This window comes from Accipiter gentilis, chromosome 12 (assembly GCF_929443795.1).
Source record: "Accipiter gentilis chromosome 12, bAccGen1.1, whole genome shotgun sequence".
Classification (NCBI taxonomy): Eukaryota; Metazoa; Chordata; class Aves; order Accipitriformes; family Accipitridae; genus Astur; species Astur gentilis.
Window position 1 is genome coordinate 25751039 of NC_064891.1, and position 24167 is coordinate 25775205.

General features: G+C 42.4%; 1 protein-coding gene across 4 annotated transcripts in view; it reads right to left on the reverse strand.

Annotated features, from left to right (window-relative positions):
- Positions 1–24167, reverse strand: part of AFF1 (ALF transcription elongation factor 1) — a 124417-nt gene that overhangs the window by 85971 nt on the left and 14279 nt on the right. The window contains exon 1 of one of the 4 annotated variants that reach the window (XM_049815233.1): positions 17291–17537. The exons of the other annotated variants lie outside the window; for them this stretch is intronic. Coding sequence (XP_049671190.1) covers positions 17291–17307 — 17 coding nt within the window. The 5' untranslated portion in view covers positions 17308–17537. Of the gene's footprint in view, positions 1–17290; positions 17538–24167 lie in introns of those variants that run through there. 4 annotated transcript variants of the gene reach the window in all.

The following is a 24167-nucleotide window of genomic DNA, read 5'->3' on the forward strand; positions in this document are numbered from 1 at the left end:
TCCCCACACCATGTTATGCAGGTGGAGCACCAGTTGCAGCATTACTTCATCTTGCTTTGCATAACACACAAATATATGCACAGACATTACAACTTATCTTTTGTCAATTCTCCTCTTGAGGCAACAGAACCATCCGTATCACCGTAAAGCATGTAAGCCTGTTCCCTTAAACACTACCAAAAAGCCCTGTTTTTCAAAGACCTAATTTCACCCAGCCTTTCCTAAATGCTGTCACTTTGCAAGGCTGGCAGCGAGACTGCTGCAGAGCCTGAGATCCTTGCACCTCGTATTTCCTGCAGTCAGAAGGGTCCTCCTTTCTACCCTCTGCTACCATGCCAGCTGCGGGCTAACGTACTCCTGAAGCTTAACGCCAACAAAGCCCAACATAAAAAGGAATGTAATGTCAGCCTTCGCATTTGTTCCTTTCGTGACTGCAAACCTGAAGCTGTTTAAAGAATAAACTACACATCAAATGCTATCAGTGGTTTAATTTGCTGTGGAGCATAACAAAAACAAAACCTACAAATATAAGCATTTGAAACTGTCCCAGAAATATGGATATGTGCAGTTCTGCCTTCTGAATCTTTAAACCCCCTGCAACCCATTAAGCACATGAGCAAGTCTGTAATATTTTTTGTGAAACATACTCTGTAAAATTCTTGCCAATTGACTAAATCAGACCTAACATGCTATGAACAGGAACAAGACAGTACTGTAACTAATTTAAGATTAAGAAAAAATGAAAGAATATTAAAGACCTGAATTCTTTCATACTTTCATAGGAATTAGCAGCAAACAAATCATGCACAAATGAAAAGGTTTCCTATTCTTTTGATTTTTCCACTTACATAACAGCATGTACCAAGTAACAGGTTGGACAAGTCTTATCTGCATAGCAAGGACTAAGCAGGAACAAAAAGAGATTAATAATGTTTGTAAAAAAGATCTGTTTATATCCGAGAAAGCCTATTTTAAAATCTTTCCTGCAGTCTCTGCCAGACTATAATTATTCCGGAAGTATTTCCTAATTTTTCCATTTACACACACAAGTGCCTGCTAATTTTCCTATGGTTTGTAACTGTTGTTCAGTTTTATTAAAAGGCGCACATGCTCCGTATCTCAGTACCTCTCTATGCTGGAGTTTCAAACTGCATTCAAATCATTAGCCTGATGTCTATATAACAAAGCATTTCATTGTCATTCAAAAGGACTTGGAAAGCGTTCAAACTACGCAAGAGCAATAATCCATGACAGGGTGCATTAGGCAGGTACTGATGCATGCCTAATACACATTGCAAAGCATATGCTGCTCTAAAATACACTCTGAAGTGTCTTATCTTTCCTTTTTCCTGTTTTTAAAAAATATTTACATGCAGTTCATCTTACACAAGCTATTACTTTTAGCAACTACAAAAAGCTACTCCTTTAAGAGAATAATTTAAAAAGCTACAAATACTTTTTCCCTTCAATTCTGAACACAATTATTCAACATCTTGAAAAAAAAAAAAAAAAAAAAAAAAGAATCATTTTCCTTGCATCATCTGAACCTCTATTTGAAAAGCTCCTATCTTTCCCTCAGTAACAGCGAATGGCTCAGCAAGCAGTGAGAACATCACACTGGCTCAGATCAAAAGCAACAGCTAGCTCCAGTTCCCACGGGACAGCAGCATGGGTTTGGAAGTGCTGAGACCCACTCCAAACACTGGAAATATCTCTGACTTGCTTGGTGCAGGCATGGGACTTGGCCTGCGTCTGTGTGTACCAGAGAGAGAAAGAGTCCAACAGGCACATGGAATGTCCTAAACATGCAAAGAAAGGCTTGAGCAACAGAGGGGCTTTTGCAAGCAGGTAAAGTCAGGTGCCCTTTTTCTTAGGCAGCACAGGGAAACCAGGCAGTAAACTGTGGGAAAGGTAAGTGCTGGTGGGAACCAGCAAGGCCGCTTCCAAAACACTTGTCTTGCCTTCCTGAGCAGCATGTGCTCTTGGAGCCCATATTCCCTGATAACCAGGCTCTGTTCTGGAGAGCACACAGCTGTACACCAAATCAATTGCCAGCTCAATACCAAGCTATTCTTTTTCTACCTGCTGCTGCCTAACCTAGGTGAGATATGTGAAAGACTGACACAGCTTCTGTAAGGATTAATGTGTCTTGAAAGGCTTGCAGCAATACCAAAAGATGATAATGTCAACATGCCTTTGAGCACATCTCCTTTGCTGCTTAAAAAGATGAGGTATTTTTTTGTGAACCACGTAACACAGCAAAAGCCATGATTTTAACAGGGAGGGAGAGGGACAATGCATTTTCTAGCTGAAATGGCAAACTACTACATACCAGGAGTTATCTGCCAATAATTGGGCAATGTGCTGATTAATACTTTTTCTGGGTTGCCTAAGGACAGTGCATGCATGAGTATCTCACCACTATTAATTAATCGCTCTTTGTGCATTTATCCTGGTAGAATTTACGTGTCCCATGCAGTGAATACCATGAATGAGGCAATTTCTACCTCTAAAAGCACTTACTATTGTCAGTTTATTTGCCCTGCTTAGCCTGATGCTCAGATTGGCAATAAATCATCATTCTTAGCAGCTGAAGTGTTTAGTGTCTTTCATTCAATATTCTTTCCTCCCCACTGTCCCCCCTGCAAGTACAGTAATCGTGTGCTGAATAGTCATTTACAACACTGCAATTAAGAGATTATTCCATTAGGCTTTGTATTTCTATCCAGTTTTATGTTTCCATTAAAATCATTTTGTTAAACAATTGAGCAACAAACATAATGCAACCGCAGGAGTCTCATGAGCAGATACCTGTCAGGCAGAGCCCCTGTGAAGCAGCCCAGGAAGGACAGGCAGTGCTCATGGGTCAACAGAAACACCCTCTTCTCACGTGGGGTCCCAAAACCAGGGAAAGGACACGCAGCACGCCTACAGATGGGCCAACATGGAATAAGCAATGGATGAGTCGGCTTCCTGACAGGAGCTTGGGTGAAACTGGGTAAGAATCACTGGCTAGACACTGGCTGTGCAGGATGAGTTCCTCTGTAAACACAGCATCATTGCTCGTGCCTCTAGGAGCAGAGTAAGAAATGTCAAGGAAGTTTTACTTCTGCAAAAAGTGACCACTCCTGCCTCTTGTATTTCAGTACGCATGTGGGACTCAGGAATTCCAGTATTTCAGACATCTCCAGTGTTCGTGCAGCCTCAGTCAATACATTTACCACCAAGAAAACTGGACAATGAAATATGTTTGCCGTTTCTGTGGGTGGTTCTCCTCGTGCCCCACTTTACAGTTTGTTGGTTTGTTTGGGTTTTTTTTTTCTCTGCTTCCTTCTTTTTCTGCAGCATGTCTCTGCTGCTCTTTCCCAAGTCCTTGCCCTCTCTGCGTGATCCATTCTAAGCCCATGAAAACTGGAGGTTACTGGTGAAAGCCCCCGCTTTGCCATGTGCGCAAAGTTTCAGCCCTTGGAAACTATCAGTACCAGGGAAGCCCTTGCAAAGTAAAAAGGCTGTGACAAATGAGGAAGATGTTCTTCCTCGGACCTTGGCAGGAAGCACACGCTAGATGCAACTCCTGCAAATGGAAATTAGAGAGGAAGCTCAACTTTAGTCATATTAAAAATATGCCTGTCTCAGCTATGAGAACACTCTGTCACATCACAGCAACTTTTCTTTCCTTCTTCAAGGAGCAAAACCTGACAGCCAACTGGTAAAAGGCAACTAGTCAAAGTACTTGTTAATTACATTACAGCTCTTCTATTTCATGGGCTTCCAGACTGTATCACTTTGTTTCCAGTTTTAACCTTCTAAGGGATTGGTATCTTTCCAAGACTGTTCTCAACCAGCTATCCTTTTGTCTGGGGAAACTACCACTCTCAAAGGAAGTCAAGTCTGCCCAGACAATAATGGTGGCGATTTTGTGCCAAGCTTGCGACCAAGGCTGGAAAATTACACTGAAGTGCTGCAGAAATACACAGGAGGAGTTCCACCAGACAGATGCAACATTTTGTCCACTCAGTGGTGACTCAGGATGTCTTCCAGTGATACATTGCCTTCTCTGATAAAACCCATCAGAGCCCTACCCTTTTGAGTATTTTCATGGCAACGACCAACAGCCTCTTAGAGCCCGTCCTCAATGCCACAGTGGCGACAGACAGTTTGGAAGGAGAATGAGTCAGCACTGCCTCTCCCTGGGGTTCCTCATCCCCTGCCCTGCCACACATGTTCCCAATGACAGTTACTCATCACCCTGAGCACAAGGCAGGAGGTCTGCGCTTTGCTCTCCATGGGACCAAGCAGATGCCCTACAGTAACCATTGTGTCAAACTTCTGAAAAAGGTTTTAAATTCTTCCATGTTGGTTGCTGCATTTTCCCTTGTGCCCTGACCCTGCCTGTCTAGAGCTACATCCAGTGTCAAGCGTGGTAGGCCTCTTGAACAACCTGCTTCCAGCCAGACAGCTTCCTGCATCATCATGGGGACGCGCTTCCTCTGGATTGCTTCATCTCTCTGTAGTCTCTCACTGTCCCAGAGATTCATTAATGAAGCATCCACAAACACGATGAATAACAACTCCAACACAAGCTAACACCCCAAATAACCCAAGTAACATCCAGCCACGTCCTCTGTAGAAAGCTAGATACTTTCAAGAAAATGCAAGCTAATCATAGGGATTTGGAACAACTTTTTTTTTTTTTTTTTTTTTTTTTAAAGCACAGGATAACTACATCTCCCTAAAATCTCAGCACACACTTTCTAATACATTCTGTATCTTTACCACCTTACTCAATTGCTTAGTGGTCACAGTTACTAAACATGCGACCACAAAAGAGTAGACGTTTTGCACAACAAACTTGTTACGCGTAAGTATTTCCGGCAGCCACTTGAAAAATGGGAGGACGGAAAGAACAGAGAGAGTTACTATTTCTGCATTTTCCTAGTCCACCTGAAACTCTCCTTTTATCCGTCCTCAGAACAACTCTTTGAATCCTTCCTGGCCAGCATGTTGCGCCTTAGCCCCACGTTTTTTTCACTTAACACAGCCCTGCTTAGAAATATGATGCTTGTAGCAATACAACAAAGAAAGAACAAAGGAAATGGTAAGGTTAATATCCCTCCCCTCTCCCATACCTCTTTTTCTCTCTGTCATGCACACATGTAGAAGTCATTCCTCAGTTTCAAGCTGTGATTCAGGAACCCATTTTGAGCACCTGCTTATACACACACACATGCAAAGACCACCCTCTGTAAAAGCTTGAGATCAAGAATTCATTTTGAGCACAAACTCAAGCACGGCTCTTTAACAGGAATGCTTTCTTGAATTGGACTTGAAAGCTTAAAACCAAAGGAAACTAGAAAACCAGATACTGGTCTAAAATCCTCCTTTCACCAAAGTAGTTCATTGCCTTATAATATACAATTTAAGCCTCTCAAAAGATGCAGGGAGAATAGGTCAGCTGGAACCGAGGGTACATGCTGAAGGCTATGATTTGGCCCTGAATAAGACCAACGTAGAAAACCCCAGAGGGACCCACAAAATTCAGAGCAGCAGCTCTAACACCTTGCACGTACACCCTGCTGAGCCCTGGCACGTCACCTCTCACCGCTGCCTCAGCTTCCAGCACACCCTTGGCAGGCTGAACTCGCACAAACCATTTCAACCCTCCTCTGGTTTCCTATTTTCCATTGAGACTTTGCTGCGTGTCAGCAGGATCCAAGATCTGTATCTAGTCACTGCCCGCACCTCACTTGCACTCCATCTTATTTGCAGTTACTCACCAAAGGGAAAGAGAAAAGGAAGGGGTAAAAGAATAGTTCAAGGACTTTCTAAGAAAACTGCATGACTTAATTAAAGACCATTTAAACGCATCATATTAACCCCAGTGACTGCTAATGGTTTTTCAGCCCTCACACTCTGGCTCCTGTGTGTTCAGGGACTTCTCTAGGGGAAAGAAAGAAATATTGAACAAACAAAACCAAATCATTATTTGCTTGCCAGATTACTGTACATAAATGGTCTTTAAAGTTGTTACACTCAAGTAAACATAGCTTCTATCAACATCATCTGTACATTTCCTTCATTAGGCTGAGAGGGAGGAGGATGGCCCATTTTCAAGGAAGCAATTTTTAAAAAAGGAAACCATTAACTTGATATTTAATCAATGTACAAAAGAACAGGGAAGTAAAGGAGTAATTTTCCCAGTATTTCCCCTGTCCATAAGTTGCATACTTTTTCATCTGCCCCATGCACGACACCCCTCGCCCACCAAATTAACGGCTAGAAAGCAATGTCCCATAGAAAAAAAAAAAAAGGACGGCTAATACAGAAATCCATCAAAAGAAAAGCAAAAGACAGGGTTGGGACACAGAAAGAAATGAGTTTTCTTCACAATACCTTCTTTTATACAGCATTTCTATCAGACTTTTTCAAGGAGAGGAATATTTTTAAACACGGCTTTTGAGTTTCTCTTTTGCTATAGATGAAAAAAGGACTTTTTCTTCCCCTCCCCACTGTTTTGGCTAGCACAAATGATTACTGCCAAATCAGAAAGCTATGGGAATAAGCACTCTTAAGGGAGGGGAGCTGAGTGGAAATGGTACTGAATGTGAGACCCTTGACTGAGACACCATGCGCTCCGTATGTGTCTCTTCATAATTAAGTACAGCACAGATACCAAGTCAGTTCTTAGGGTAAGGACTGAAACAACTGTATTTGGCCACAAAACAACACAAGGGTCAGCCCAAAGGACGGAATGTCAACTAAATGTTCATCAGATTTAAAAATTAACCTAGATCACATCTGGCTGTACAAGCATTACAGGGGGGCAGGCGTTGTCTGTCATTTTCTTTTTCTTTCTTTTGGGGTGTTTTGTTTTTAAATAGCACAGTTCCTAAGTTTTCATGATAAATACCTTCCCAAGTTGTTAAAATAGCGAAATGACATCAACACACACCAATACAGCTGCCAAAACAGAGCCTGAGAAGCTTTTGGTTGCAATTACCAGATTATGTTATAATTACAAACTACTTTCATTAATTTAAGAACTACAGAAAGAAGGTTCTGGCTGTGAAACGCAGTGCTAGACTACATCAGCTGTCTACATTGTAAGAGAAGGGAACAGCAATAGGCTCCCTGCATGTAAATTCAGTCTGTCCCTCCAAAGATGTATGAAAAAGGGATGTGTAATGAGAGAAACCTATCTACTGTAAGTCAGTTTGTTCAGTTTACTTAACTGACCTGGAAAGAAAACACACTTTCCAAATCATTAGGAACCAGACCAACTCACATATCTAAGGAGCAGCAAGAACCAGCTTGGGAGCCAAGTTTTAGTGTTATCATTTCTGCAGACTGACAATTTCATCCATCCAGTTTAATTAGCTGTGGTCCTACTTGTGCAGAGTTGCACCGCCTGTGCACTGCAGCACTGAACAACAGCACTATGCTATGCTCAGCAACACGCTAAGGTAGGTACAAAAATTCCAGCTTGGGGCTGTCTCATTTTGGCTTGCTCAGAACCAAGGTGGAAGTCATCCCATTTACTCACCAAGAGTTTGAAGCTGGTCTGGAAGGAGAAGGGAACAACATCAACAAAAAGTTGAGGGCATCTTCAAAGGGAAAGTCTAGCCTTTGCTCGACAAGTTGTTAACTTTTTTTCTTCTCCATTCCCAAGTTAAATTCTTCATTGCAAACCGACTAGGCTGCCTTGTAGGCACAATTCCATGTATCTGCCCAGAAAGCCTTCGATAAAAAATGAGTTTCCAGCGTGGTTTATTCTTGCACAAAAGGCTGCAGTCTGTAGTTAAAACATATAGCTATTCACAACCAAACCTTAAGCACACCTTTGTACTCAGAGATATTAATTTTTGTGAGAGATTAATTTAAGCTAGTAACTTTCCCTTCAGCTGTTGTTATTAATGGTTCCCTAGTAAGCTACAAAACTGCTCAATACAAACACTGGTATCCTGCTAAGAAAGTCTACAAAGTAAAAGCTTTTTTCCCCCCAAATGAAACTTGCTGAATGATATGCTAAAAATAAGGGGGTTTTCCATAGGAAAAAACACTCTAACATCTGTTACAGTTAGATGGCACCTCTCTACATCATTATTAGTGTTAACCATGTTCCCTTTCAGCTTTCTTACTTGCTCTTACTTGATTACATTGTACCATCTAACTTACTAACTCCGGGTTTTCCCAGCAGGGAAGAATTTCTGCCAGCTCCTTCATATAGCACATCATTTTTGTTGCAATAGCTTGATGACATTAAAAATTCCCTATACCTAGAAGAACAAAAGCCATACCATAAAGGTATTCCTTTATCAGCATATGCTTTTAACAGAAAAGGCTGGGAATACTGGTGCCATTTTTGTTACAAATAAATAGAGAACTGCAAGGGAAAGCTTTGTGGCACTTAATTCACTGAATGACCAAAAGTCTTTTTTCAAGGGTGATACACTGAGTTACTGAATTTTTCCAAGTTAGCCAATTTCAGAAGTTTGGGGTTTTGTTTTTTTGTCTATTATTTTTAATGCCTCACTGTATGAGTCAAATGCTTTTCATGCAGAATGCAATGGGAAAAATCCCCCCTGCCTCTGAATACCACATCTCATTATTACAGTGTTTCTAAAAGCAGATTAGACTTTCTCAAAGAACAGAATACAATTCTACCTATTTTTCTGTCTCTCCCTCATTTGGGCAGTTACACAGAATTTTCTTAAGCTCTAGACTAGTAGTTTTTTTACTCCTGTAGTCCATTACACAAATACAGGCATTTCCTCTTAGGAGGGTCACAAACACTAGCTAAGCAAAGAAAGCCTATTATTAGTTTGCTGAAGCCACCCCATGTAAAATGGGCAGGGGTCTGCAAACAGATAAAGATCGTTAATGGTGTTCCAAAACTTCAGCAAAGTGATCACATTCCCTTTAAATATTGCCTCATTCATCTTGTTTCCAGAATGAAAGTTATAGAATATCATGTGTTAAATAAATCATAAACCCAAAATCAAACCTTGAACTTCATATATCTAAACATTTCTGAGACACAGAGTATCTAAACAAGTTGAAAATCATGAGCTTTCAAAAATGAACGTACATAAAACATACTCACAGACACAGGAAAAAAACCATATAAACTCCATATCCTTCTGAATTGACATTCTTAAAGCTTTAAAACTTGATAACTATTTTTGAAGGGAGAAGCACTGCTTCGAGTACTGCCATAAGTTTCATATGAGCCTGCACAAGAGACACCCATGGGGAAAGCATCGCTCTCCAGCCTGGGACGTACCTCAAATCTGGGTGTCCATCAGTCAAGATCACCCTGCAGCGCAGACTGAGAACTAACTGCAAGCCAGGCTGCAAATGAAGAGTTTACAAGTGGGCTCGGCTTTCCAGTAGCAAATACTACAAAGAGGCAAGAGTGAGAAAATGGCAAACATACTAACCACAACCGGCTATCACACTGGTGAAGGCAGGCCCCAAAACAGTCTTTTCTGAGAAGGGTGATGAGTTTTATTTCTCATGTGCTAACTCAGACAGTAATCACAGTTTTTAGCACAAGGACCACAAGAGACATGGTATGAAGTCTCAAGTATCACCACATTATTTCTAATGACTGCTTTCCATTCTCCCCGTTTCCTCCCCAAAACAAGTACCAGAATCAAATGCAATCACCTCACTCACACACTGAAGACTCAACACAACAGTTAAAGAAAAAAAAAAAGAAGAAAAAAAAAAGGAAGAGTAGCTGTACAATTATTTTTGCAAAAGGACACCCAGCAGGAACAGAGAAGTAACTGCATTCCTCGTGTCAGACTACATTGCACTAGTAATGGAAAAAACTAGTTTCTCCAAAGGAGCTGCATACTATAAACCCAGTGATTAACACATGAGGCATCTTCATTTTTCTATCTGTGTAAACCACAGGGGGTTCAGTGCTTTTTTAAAATGTATATAGATAGACAATTCTAGAAGTAACTTTAAAAACTTAAAAGGCGGGTGTAACATTTCAGTAAAATTGAAGCAAGACTTTCAGGCTGGAGTACAGGAAACATCATGATCCCACTGGACAGATGGGTATTTTCTTTCACCAATTAAGAGTTAACTGCTGGACAAAGCAGACTATCCCACTGCAAGGGGTGTGCAGGGTCTCAGCAAAGAAGGGAGACACAGTGGTCCAGAAGAGCTCTTTAGCCAACGCAGCTTACATCCACAATCCCATACCCAACCCCTAGAAGTTGTATGCCAGAAAAAGCAGCCTTATTCACCAGCATCATGGAGTTTACACCAACCTTTGGCCAACACAGTTATCTCAACTCTCCAGTATGTTTGTTGCCTGTACTTTTAGCTATGCCAGCAAAACTTTTCATGGTAAACAAGGCCTTGAAGCTGCAGTGACAGACAGACAGACATGGTAGCCACCAGGGACGGTGAGCCTCTAGGTAATGGCAACACTAAGGGAGTCAAAAAAAAAAAAAAAAAAAAAAAAAAAAAAAAACACAACCAAACAAAAAAACAAAGCCAAACAAACAAACCCCAAGCAAACCTCCCTGCTCTGCAGCATGGGTAGCCCATGCTATCTTTCTGTTAGTACACGTTATTTTAGCAAAGTTATTAAGAAATAGGTCCCTAGACTGACAGCCTGCTCTCAGCAGAACCACAGGCTTACTGGCACCAGGAAAACAACTTTTACTAGAACAGCTTGTTCTTCCGAGGGCTGTGGGGACAGGGAAAAGAGAGAAGGATTTCACCAAAGCACTTCTAAACTGCCAGCATATTCCCTGTCTTCAAATTAGGATGATTTTTCCAAAACAGCCTAGTGGGGGGAGAGGATTCTTCAGAAATAGATGCAGACCAGTTATGAGGGAGGGTTTCTAAGCTGTGCTTGCAAAGATTAATTATCTCGATAATATTTTTTTAAGCACAATCTAACAAACTGCAGTAGCATAAGAATACTGAAAGCAATTTCTTACAATACGTCTACAACTCCCCGAAAACGTTAATATCCCTTTATTGCTACACATTTTAATAACGCCTTTCAATTTCAGATGCTAGCAGATACCCGTATTTCGAACTGTAATGCCCATAACTCAGCTCAGGGAAGAGGCACACGCACTCATGCTCTCTCGCATACCTCACATACACACACCAGCTGCTAAATGCTACTGTGCCATGAAGGAGATGTTCATACATCGATAAATACATCATTTGCTGCTTATAGATTACACAGCATATGGTATTCCAAGAAAAACGTGTAGAATAAAAATACTATCATATGCTTATGCGTTTGCTCTTTTGTTTCTTTTTAAAAAGGGGCATCTGCTATGCTCTTCTTGCTTAGGTTTTGGTGAATTGGGGGTAGGGGTGGTTTTGTTTATTGTTCTTTGTTGCTTTTTTGGTTGTGGTTTTTCGTAGCTTTTTTTTTTTAAAAGTACAAAAATGAAACCCACATTTTTTACAGTTCTGAGAATGAGTTCTACTGTTGTCTCTGAGGTTAAACATTAACAGTTTGCCTGTTGAACCTTCTCTAAAAATTAAAGCGTGGACATTATTTTCTCTTAACCTGATGGGTAGCATTGCAAAAACACCACCAAAGGAAAACTTTAGGTCACTGATACAACAAACACTCAGTTTAAATGAAGATGACAACTCTACACACTAAACAATATCTAAGCCTAAACTAACCCAAGACAAACGTCTTCATGAAGCATATGGTACCCATGATGAAGGTTGCCTATTCAAACCTTCCTAGACACCTCGGCTTGACAATGCTGAGCAGAGCACCTTCCCAAATGCAGTTTTGTGCCCACAGACCTGCTTTTTCTCCCTCCCTGCCACCCCTCCCTTCCCCTACAAGAATAAGGCAGCAAAAGAAATGCACTTTTTAAAACCTGTGCAGTAAAATAAGGCGATCAACAATTTCTGCACCTCAGCAGCGTACCAGAGAGCTGGGGGCTAGCTCTGCACAAAGCAGCCATCCCAGCCAAGAGGAAAGACAGGCGGGAAGGATTCTGCCCCTCACCACTTTCTACAGCTGCTTGATTCTGTACAGAACTAGAACCCAACTTCTCTTCCCCGAATTGTCTGTAAATATGCAACTGTGGAAAATCTGCTCATAGCACATGCAGTAACTCTTGCTTGTTCCCCATAAAAGCATTCTGCTGGAACAATGCAGCTCTATCCTAATCCACCTATGATAACACTGCACTTTGGAGCAGTATCTGCCCCAGCCAGTTGCTCCACCCCAGCCAGTGCTACGTGTGTCTTCTCATTTTTATCATGGACACAGATGAACTGCAGCAGCCAAAATTGCAAAACATAACATAGCCAGTACTTTTTTTTCACTATAACATACCAGAGGGGAAAAAATCTCCACGCTGTGTTCAAGCCTGAACAGGATGAGTCAGGATGAATACTTCCCCCATTTTTTTTTTTTTTTTTTGAGGCTTGGGCATCTCTACATTAAAGTAACTCTTTCATCACGTTGCTCGCGAGCTAGGCACTAAACCAGCCTCTGCACTCCTGACCACCCTATGCCTGATCCAGGCCTTAGGAAGACACCATGCACTCAGTGGAGAACTCTTCCTCACTTCACCGTAGTCCACCTCATGAAGAACAATGTCTTCGTAGCATCCGTATGTACTACTGAGACAGCTTTTCTATTATATTTTAAAAGCATTTAAAATCTTTGTGCTGTCATTCACTATGCCTACGCTCAGAAGGAAAGTGCTGAGGAGAATTTATGCAGTTCATTAAAAGCTTGTTTCCTGCTACTTGTGCTGCATTTTACAGTTGAACTAGCAAATGATTTTCTCACAAAAAGCAGTGAGAAGATGCCTTTCTCTACAATGTAGATTCAGACCCAGGAAAATTACATGATCTAAAGAAACATTCCCTTTATACCATCTCATGTATACCATGATAATTGTATTTCAAAGTTTTCAAAGGCCTATAACAACTTGAAACCCCGACTGGAAAAAAAAAAAAAAAACAACAAAAACAAACAAAAAAAACAAAAACAAAAAAAACCCCCAAAGTAACAAAAAAACACCACACAAAACCCAAAACCAACAAACCTACTTGAAAAATCCACTTCCCTATGAACATCTCTTCTCCGTAGGGGAGCTTCAGCTGCAGGCCTGCTCCAAAGCAACAGACTCCAGGTTCAGAAAGTCCAGGAAATAAGGAACTGTGAACTGAAAATCCCTAGCAGCCCGCAAAACATGCTGTAGATCAGCTAGGCATTTTGTTCTGGAGAAAATAGGGTTGTATTTCTACATGCAGGGCTAGTAGCAGTGTATCAGCAAAACCAATGGGGGCCCACAGGATGTTTTAGCTTTCAATAGACAGGTAAACTCCAACAAGACATTGCTTCATCCCTTCTTCACCAAGATCAGCTGACTGGAATGCAGCGTCACCAATACCAGCATTTGCCTGTACCAACAGGACCCACGAAACAAACAAGTTATGAAACATGTCTTCAGATCTGGCCTGGAAAGCTGTGAAAGGACACGGAAGAAAATCAAGCTGCATCATTCAACACAGCTCCTCCTTGGGGAAAAGCCTCAGCGCTATTCCCTTCAGAAGAAACTGTCTTGCTGCATTTACCATGTTTTAAAGGTGGATATGGCCACATTTTATTTCTGCACAGCATCACCTTCTTTTTCTACCAAAGTGAGTGGTTTGGCCTCATTTCAAGACTCTTCTGGGTTTAGCTGGTACGCTTGGCTTTAAGGGGTGGAAACAGAGGGCTTCCCAGACTGCTGTCCATCATTACCCTTCCCTGCAGGGTTGACTCGGGAGAAAGAGCAAGGTGAACCCAGCAGGGATGACAGCACAACGCTTGAATTTCATGTTGCTCAGACCGTGCTACTGTGTTCACCTATGTACAAAGATTAGGAAATTGCATTCATTCTGCATACCTGCAATCATGCTAATCATGACCACTTCAAAAGGCAAGTTATACGACAACTAGAAATTCTTAGCATCCATAACGACAAAGTATTTATTTATCCACCAATTTTAAATAAAGTAAGTGTAACCAACAGGGCTCTACAGATATTTTCAAATGATCCCAACCAGCCTGAGAAAAACAACCTACATCTTCAAAAAAGCAGCTCTTCACCTAAAGATCCTCAGCTTGCGATTGCTGCAGCAGAGCACACATTTTAATGAAGAAGGAAGCAGAAGAGAGATGGGCTCTGCCACTCACTTAAGGAGCCATATCCTCGTGCCTCACTGACCGCTGGTAGTAGCTGGTAGTGAGCGCAGGTGCCAGTCAGTCCCACACACCTCCTAGGGGTCTTGCTGTATCTCAGAGCAGCTGAACAGCACGTGATGAATATCACACCACATTTAACAAGAAAGTAAACTTGTCCTCATTCAGATCGATTCTGCTTCTGCTCACATGCTCCTGAATATACCATAAACACCTGACACAAGCCCTGTTGCCTGGGGACACTACAGGCATCAGATTATCCGCGCATTCCAGAAGCGAGTGCATAGAAAGCTACAGCTGAAAACCTACAGCTCAGCTAGCAACTTGAAAAAAAAGAAAATCTACATTATACACAAAACAACACTAACTGGAGGATAGTTTCTTCACCTAATGGCTCTAGATATAAGCTATTTACAGCAGCCACTGGTAGAAGCTGATCATTCTCAAAGAGCCGAAACAAAAACATACCCAACTAACCACATAATCGTTTCTTAAGATTTACTATTTTAAACAATGTTGTGGCATCCATTAGCACATCAGTTTCTCAGTCATCACTATTACAGTTTTTAAAATGCTGAAAAGCAGCAACAGGCATGTTTTATCACCTTGTTTTCCTTACCCTTCCACCCTTCAAAACAGTGAAACCCAAATGCTAGGTGAGCTGTCCGGGATCACAGCCCTGAAGCTCAAGAAAGGATGCCGGATTTTCTTATTACCAAACAAGCACCATCCCCAATGTCACATCCCTTTCACTAGCTGAAACATACAGCATGTGAGAAATAGCAAACCCAAGCAGATGGAGGAGTGCCTGAAGGCCTCATACAGAGTGATACCCAAAACGCTACAGTACTCTGTACCATACCAGCTCATCAGTAATTGACTGAGCTTGCAGAACTTGTTTGTATTTTTTACAAAGGAGAAATGAACACAAAAAGCTCACCCACATCTTTTGTCAGCTACCTAGCAGAGTAAACCCTCCGACACATTTTGGCAAACAAATTCTAGACACATCTGGCCTCTCGCTCCCACACAGTATATATAACTCCAATTATTTATTGTGAATATGAATTCATCCTTCACTGTTGAATAAAAGCTTCTACACATCCACAAAGCACAAATCTCTTGCACTGAGATGGATACCCCTGCTGACTGTGCCACAAGCACCAGGCTTTTTGGCAAATGTAGCCTCTCCTACAAGAGATTCGCTTCTGCTGCCCATATTCACTCCTACTGTCTTTCAAATGTCTTAAAATGAGCAATAATCAGAGACTTTAACACTGAGCGTCAAGCATACAGAGGTTATCTTCTTACTCCCTACGCTCAAATGCTCTGACACAGTTTTACAGCTTGAGCACCTGACAGCATCTTGACAAAAGCAAAAGCCAACGCATACGACGGAGGAGAAGGGAGGGTGCAGAATGGCAAGTGCACATCTTGTCTCCGTGCCCATCTCAGACAGTAGGTGTGGGCCACGGTCCTTTCACCTACCCCACAGGACTCAGCCCCACGGATACAGCCCTTGGTCCGCTTTCCTCACTTTCAGTTCGAACCACTCAATGTATAACACGTTATTCTCTGCACCATCCACCTTACAGGTTAGGGATGTGGGCTGCTGACCCCAGCGCCAGACTTGCCCCTTCTCAGCCAGTTTGCCGAGGCTGGGGGCTACTGCTGGGACCTGGCTTCCATGTGCTCTCCGGCCACCCAAGAAAATGGCTGTGCAACCTCTGAGACATCAAGCACGTCCCTTGCCTTGGAGCCAAGCCAAGCTTCAAGGCCAGCCAGCAGCACTAAGATTTATGCTGTATCCTCTCTTAGTGTGCGGACCTATTAAAGCAATGCACTGGTAATGCAGGCCAGTAAATCATGCAAATAAGTGATCATACAAAGGAAAAAAAGATGCTGAAAAATTAAACCTTTGCCTCTTTGTTAAGTACTCCCAGTCTCCCCACACGCAGAGAGAGCAGGCAGGCAGAGCTACAGAAGAGTTCAGCTGTTACTGAAGCAATCAATCTTCCCGTCCTTCCTCCCCAAACCTCAGGGCTCTGTCATTTGCAGTTTGTAATTTAAAGCCAGCTCATGGCTTCAAACCTGCAGAAAAGCACCACTGTGAGAATACACTGCAAGTGCCAAACTTCTGTGTAGGATATGCCACCATTTTAATTTTTTTTTTTTTTTCTCTCTGCCTGGAGGAAAAAGAGGAGCAGGGTGGCTGTTTGGTATGGGACTAAAGAGAAAAAAAATTAAAAAAAAAAAAGAAAGGAATTTCTCTCTTCAGCATTTCTGAAATGCCCATTAAAGTATCATAAAAGCGAAAAGGCATTTAACAGGTACCTTAAATAACACTGCTTCATCAAGTACTGTGACTTAAGAAAAGCTGCCTCCCCCCCATGCTGAGTGTGAAATTTACTTTAGACAGGATGCCCCCCCCAGAGCAGGCAAGAAGTTGTTTCTTTGAAAACACAGTTTGTTGAAAAGTATTTAACAAGACTGGTATATTTGCTTGAATTTTGCTGCTTGACAGCAACTACGCTGGATCATTCTTTTTCATACTCTACAACCATTTTCTACCCTCCCACCTATCCAGCAGATCTGCACACAAGCAGACACAACCTGCTTCCATTTTATACAGCCAGCTCTCCAATGCAACCAAATATAAACCATTTACCTTTTAAAATATTGCTGTGAGCAAATCACAGAAACCTGTTTACACTAGGCTGGTTACAGGGGAAAAAACCCAAACAAATAATAGACGAGTCCACAAGGGAGAAGAAAATCAGCTTCAAATAGCTATTAACTTGTTGGAAAGGGAGAGATTTGACAGGGAGGAATTGAGACTTTGTTTTTCCTGTTAAAAGAAAGTTCATGCTGCGAGGAGGTAGTGGACACTTCAGTGAACAAAACACATGAACAAAATCTATCCGGGACGTGTCTCTACACACATCTCTGTGAAGCACCGTGTGGAAATCAACAGCAAACTGTGCCTGAAAACGAGCGAGAGCATCATTAACAACACCGGACTATGAAAAGCCCTCAGTGAAATCCACCGACAGCGATAAAAGTTATTTAATGCCGTACCTCGACTGGGCAGCCATCGTGAAGTTTACGCTGCCAAGCGTCCTCTATCCATGAGCTCTTTCCCCAACTGTCCAGGCTCTACCCCCCTGCCAAAATCTTCTCTTCCATTTGCCGGCTGCCCTCCTGCCCGCTCCCCGGTTCCCCTCTAAAATGTCACCGAGCCCCCCCGCTCCCGGAGCCCCAGTTTCCCCAGCCCGGGCTGCCTCGCGCAGGGTTGGATTACACTCATTTTGATCGACATCCGGGCACTCGGGCCCTCCCCCGGCTCGATGCATTCCCGGCCGGCGGGGAGGGCGATGCGGCCCTCGCACGTTCAGCTGGCGGGGGGGGAGGGAGGGGGGGCAACACAGCGGCGCTGAAAAGCCAAGGGCTGGCTCGCAGCTTGCGAGCGTCAGCGCCGCACGCCGCCGAGCTGCTCTTTTCTTCCTCTGCTGCTTTTTGGCCAGCGGCCCTCGCAGCGGCTCACGCAGCCCAGGCGCCCGCAGCGTGCGCAGCTACCCCTTTTTAGCAAGGTTTTCATGGTACGACCCAACCTCCTTAAATGGACATGCCGCTCTGTCAGGGCAGGGGAACCGAGGGGTCGGGTCGGGTGCGCGCGGGCGGTGCGGCCCCGCGGCGGTGGGGTGGTCCCGGACCGGGCCTCGGGCCCCGCCACCCCCGGAGCGCCAGCGCAGGCCTCCGCCACCCGCCTCCCTCTCCGGAGGCGCTGCCGGGGCTTGGGGGGCCGGGGGGAGGACAAGGCTGAGGAAAAAGAGCACGCGTCAGAAACCGGGAGGTGGGGGGTGGCAGCGCAGGCGACTCCGCGTACCAGCTCCTGCCGCTGGCCGCACCCCGGGGGCTGGGGGGGTGGGGGGGTGTCTTTGTTTTTGTGGAGGGACGAGAGAACGCGGCTCACGCAGTTTCCAAAATTTTCAAAGCAGACGTAGAACCTAGGTGTAAACGCGAATCCCATCTGGCCACACAGCTGGAGCACGGGAAAACCTGAGTATACTACTAAAACTTGCGGGTGACCGTACTTGAAGTTGCAGGCTGAGAAACTGGGGGGCGGGGGGGGGGGGGGGATCTGTTAGGCAATTTTTTTCTGGGCTCTGGTCCTGACCGCGGTTTGTAGACTCGCTCAGAAAGCAGCAATACCTGTCCTTTGCTCTGGGTGTTCTTGGCACAAGTATAAAAACAAAACTACTGCAACTCCTTTCAACCAGTAATTAACCAAGCATTCAGCAGGCGAAAACATTTATCCAAGATCCCTTCAGCTTTTCTCGGCAGACTATATATAGCTAAGATTCCTACCAACACTGCAACAACATTACATTCCTCCCAATTTTCTGTTTTAAAGCACAACTTGCGTCAAAACACTCAGCAGGTACCAGGAGAAGAGTTTATACCCCGTTCATGGAAAAGAATATATTATAATTCTAAAAGGCCATTTATATAAAGCTTCTACAAGCATATAATTTTAAGTACAAAAAGTTTAAAAATGTAAAGATTATTGAAAAATGTTTGGGTTTTTCCCATTCCTTGCCTTTGCCCAAAAAGGAAAGATTGTAAATAGAAAACTGCAGAACAAGTGGCTCTGATTATAAACTAAGCAGATAATACCACTGTTATGTCAGATAATCACGGACTCAACTGCTCATAAGTGACTGGGGATTTGAGGTGTCACCTTGATAATAGACAATGTCTATTATGAATTCCAAAAACCCACCCAAACAAACGAAAACAAAATCCACACCCAGCATTTTGTGAAATTGTCTGAAGTCCTAAAAGTGACAGTAAAACCACTATCACCTCCGAAGACAAGATGACAATTTCACAGCAATTAACAAATAAGGAAACCCATGAGGGCTGGACAAAATAATAACAAGTTATCCAAGCAGCAGACACCCCTCACTAGGAAGAGTAACTGTGACACAAAAACCCTAACTCCCAGCAAAGCATACGTTTTACATTTACACAAACGCTCACTCACATACACATTTTTTTAAACTTAAAACTAAGCTTGTAGAAGTAGCTATTTAGTGCAAATTTCATATGTAAATGAGATAGTACAAAAGGCACCAAGAGATGATTACTGTATATGACCTGTGGTGTGAAGGTAACAAGATTAACATGAAATCCTCATACAACACTTTTTTAATAAGGGCGTCTCCAAAGAGACAAGTATCAATCAATCTCATCAGGTTACAAACACGGTACAAAAGACCGGTGCCATGACATGCCCAGCATCACCCAGGTGGCCAACAGCAAAGCCTAGAATGGAAGACAAGCACCCCAGATTGCAGCAGGGGTCTTCAAAGAGGCAAACTAACTACTAGTATTAGAGTTGCTAATGTTGGTAGCTAATACTTCTTGGTTTGCAGCATTTAATAAATTCATAACACTATAGAAATATTAGAGCTCTGTCAAGAAGGAAGCACAGCATCTCCCTTTTCCCTAGAAGACTAATTCAGACTGTTAGCTCTGATAACTTGATACTGGTGACCACAAGACATTTCAGCCAGGTTTGTAATATGTAATTTACCCCACAGGGTAAAAATGATAGTTTTGTCTTTTTTTTTCACCCTGGCTTTATTTGAAGAATCACTCCAATCATCTAAACTCCTGGTCTGGAGTTCGCCATTCTGATATTCAGTATTGTATGAATTAAAACACTTCTGCAAGGTACTACAGAAAAACAAGCTAGAAAATTCCTGTCTACGTCCTCTTGCTGTCGCCTTCAACTGTATCGTAACCTGGAGGGGGCTTTTTGCATCTTGTAAGTGTTTTTATTTTGTGGAAGCTGAACTAATTGATTTTCTCATCGGGGATTTTTTTCATTTTCAGGTAAGACACAACCCCAAGGAAACACACCTTACCCTCATGCCCCTTTTCCACTAGGAAAGGGCCAAATGAACAAAGAAAGCAACAGCGAGGCAGGAATGCTACGCAGATACACGATGTGCAAGCCTTTGCCATTAGGAGAGCAGCTTAAGCAGGAGGGTTTCAGCACTTTACAGTCAAGAAAAAAAAAAACCACCACTGCTGTCGGGGCTACCACTGCTAGAGCTGGATTCACAAATACCTAACTCTTCTCAGGTGAAACATCTCCCTTCTCCCCAACCTTAAAAAAAAAAAAAAAAAACCACTTTCACATCCCAGAGGAGTACCCCAGTCCTTGGGCCATTGCTGGTCTCTCCTTATCACCTGTCACATTTTGTCGAGTTAGGGATGAGGGAAGGAAGAGAGACTGAGGATAGCCAGGCTGTCACTTGGGGGCGCAAGAAACTGAGGCTTCTTAAATACACGTTTCAAAAGGTTTAATGTGAACAAAATATAAATTGACAACAGGTCTTTAAAATTTTGGGGGTTCTTTTCCATTTTTTTTATTTTGCAAGAAAGAATCACAGAATAATTTAGGTGCCTGGGATATCCAGACATCAGTTAATCCAACTTCTGCCCTCAAAGCACAACCAACTTTTATCAAGTTGTACTGAGGCTGGATATCCTACAATCTCTCTGGGCCCCTGCTCTTACTATCTAGCCCCTCCTCTTACTATCTAATTGTAATTTCTTGTGTTTCAAAATGCATCTGTTGCCTCCCATCCTTTCACTGTTCACATCTGGGAGAACTCTGCTCCTGCCTGCTCTCTACCCCCACCAGATAGCAACAGACAGGAATAAACACCCCTTCATCCTTCTCTTGCCCAGGAAAACAAACACAGCTGTCTCAGCCTCTCCTGCACTTTGTGCACTCCAGCCCGGTTGTCCCGGTAGCTCTTGCACTGCATTTTCTGTAATATCTCAGTGTCCTTCCTCTACTAGGGAGCATGGTCTCCCCAGCATTGGACAGAGGGGAGGAATCCTTTTCCTTATCCTGCCAGCCACGCTCCTGCTAAGGCAGCCCAGGCAGTGGTTTGCTACAAGGGCACGCTGATGGCTCCTGTTCATCTTGTTCACCATGACACTTAGTCTGCCTTACATAGCAAAGTCTGGGATTCAGTGCAATGTATGTCACCAACAAGAAGGTAAGAGTAACTGCAGCTTTCAAAACACATGCTGCTTTTCTTCTTAGGGCTTAATGATAGCATTTGAAATCATAACTTAAAAAAAAAAAAAAAGTCCCACATCCTCTTTCAAGCTCACACTTCACTTGAAGGAAATTGATTCTTCCCCCTATGAAAAGCTGTGGAAAATAATAATAATGCTGAGAGCCTGACAGCTTCAGAGAAGAGAATATATTTAACTGCTGCTAGAAAGTTCTTACTAAGTATAATCAAAAGCACTGGTAATTAAACATACTAATACCAGCACCAAAACTGCACATCCAGCAACATTTTGGAGGGGTTTTCCAAACAAATGCAAAGATCCTCTTTGCCCTGGAGAGATATATATGTAATTATCTTCTGCAATTTCAGCTGAAGAGATTAGAAATCAAGGAAAAAGGGAAGCATTTAATTATTTAAGACTATCTACTTTAAGTAATTTAGAATTCATTTAGTCTTCTTCATGTATACCTTTCATGCAAACAATAACAAAACTCTCCTTTTTGAAAGAAGGGATACTGTGCAGAGAAAGGAAACAAGTTGAAATCTATGCCTCTATCTCGAAATTTCATCATCAAGTTTGAGGGTTTTTTTCCCCTGTATCTATCTAGACCATTACAGTACTTCTGAAGATTTGGAAGCTATTGATTGACAGGAAGAAAGCTCTATCAAGCTAGCAAATTTAAGGTTCCTCCAACATGCCATTCTGCTGTTTAAGCAAAGAAACAAAAATGCACTGCTATACTTAGTTGAACACTGTGCACATCCAGCGCTGCAAATGCAAAATACCAACGTGGGGAATGACACTTTTGGCTACCCCACAGTTCCCACATCTTGCTAAGACCTGTGGAATCCACACTTCCCCAAGAACCTGCTAACTGTTTTTTACCACGGCTACTCAAACACACAGGCTGTAAATATTTTCTATATGTTAGAAGAGATTTTGCACTTGAATCAAAGCTGCTACAAAATATTTCTAAACATCACAAAATATTCAAATTGTATAGATGGATAAGTGTATGCACAAAGCAGGCATTCATGTCTACCCTGCAGAAATCCTATGACAGAGATGATATTCAGCATTTCTCTCTCCAAAACCTGTGCTTCAACTAATTCCACTCCACCTCCCCAGGTGAAGGGAACACTAAGTACTCTAGGCTCCCAAAGCACTTATGTAAATATCAAGACTTTGACCACATGTCAAATCTTCTGCTTGACTAGAAATTAATTTGGACCAGGGCCCGCAGTCCAGAGTACATTTCCAGATGTTACACATCTGGAAAAATCATTAAATAAGAGGGTCCGTTTCCTTTCCATGAGATCATTTTCAAACTTTCTGAAGACATAGCTGGATGCTTCAGTCCAGTATGAAGAGATTAACAGAGAAGTATGGGATATCTTCAACCCTTTGCCGGTACTTAACCAGGCTGGAACCTGCTCTCTATTCAAGAAAACTTTAAAGATTATATACTTCTGGACTTCTTCCTTGTCTCCAATAGTAAACAAAGCTTTTGTCTGTACAGGCTGCACAGATACACTGCTTCGGAAATTTTAAGGAATGTGATTTGTCTTATTCTGGCTGGTAGCATGTTCCATTGCTGGATGTGGGCGTACATACACCATCTAATATCATGGCATTTAAACATCTATGCAGTGAAGAAATACAGTAAGCCAACATTATATATATCTACACACACACTTGATGTACGCAGCAGTCTTGCATTTGCTATGTGCTCTGAGGTTTAAACACACATTCTCTTAATGACTGAAAGCTTTAATAAGATATTTCACTGCATACACAATCATGTAGTCATGGGAGAAGCCAGCATTTTGAATATGATACTGAGTGCAATTAAATTTTTATTTGATAGTTTCAGGATCAATAAGCAGTAAGAGATCACTGCCACCTCTTCCCTAGGATGTCAGAAGGGGAGAACATAGGGAAAACAATCAAAAAACCCCTAGTGTATGTGGATATACTTATGCAATATATGTAGGTTTTAGTCTGTTTTAGAAATGCTTAAATTGGGCAGGAGGAGGAGGTTCTCTAGATCATATAAGCACTTTCACTGTTGGAAAGAATTTGCGAGGTGAACACAAAGGCAAGAAAAGATCAGAAAACACCACCCACTTCCCTTACATGTCCTCCTGTCTCTTCCATGACTCTAGGGTATTCGGTCACTTTTGACCACAAAATGCATTTTCCCCTCTTAAAGCATTAATCTGACCTATCACTATCTTAATTTCTGTTATTTATTACAGTACAGTAGTGCCTAAGATGACACTAGCTACAACTGTAGCTCCACTTGCCTCCATATGTACTAACACATGGGCATCATTCTTGTCCACTGGCAAAAAAGGCCAAGGAAAAGGGATAAACAAATAACAGACAGAACTGCTTTCTGTTTTAAAACCCTCTCCAGCTGATCATACAAGTTTTCTTAATCCAGATAGCTTAGACTGGAGATTTCCATACAGGTTATCTCCCTGAAGATTAAATAAAATTCATGTAAGCTTTTTCAGGTAGAAAAATAGATAATGGAAAAAATATATTATATAGACTTGCTACAACAGCTAAGCTTTCTCCAGGAAAAAATGTCAAGAACAACATGCTTTGTTTGCATCAAAAGTTTCTAGCTGTTTTCCACCTGCCCTCCATGAAAAGCACTTGTTCAAGTGCTTCTTGATTCCAGTATTGTGAAAAGGGATTGATGTTTAACAGGGTGTTGGCTTTATGGCAAGGCCTTCTGCATTGATCCAAGGTATACAAGGCTGTGCCAAGGTGACGCACCTGTACTGGAAGCACAGAGGCTTTCCAAGAGAACAAGGACTGTGAGGAAATAGGGCAGAAAGAG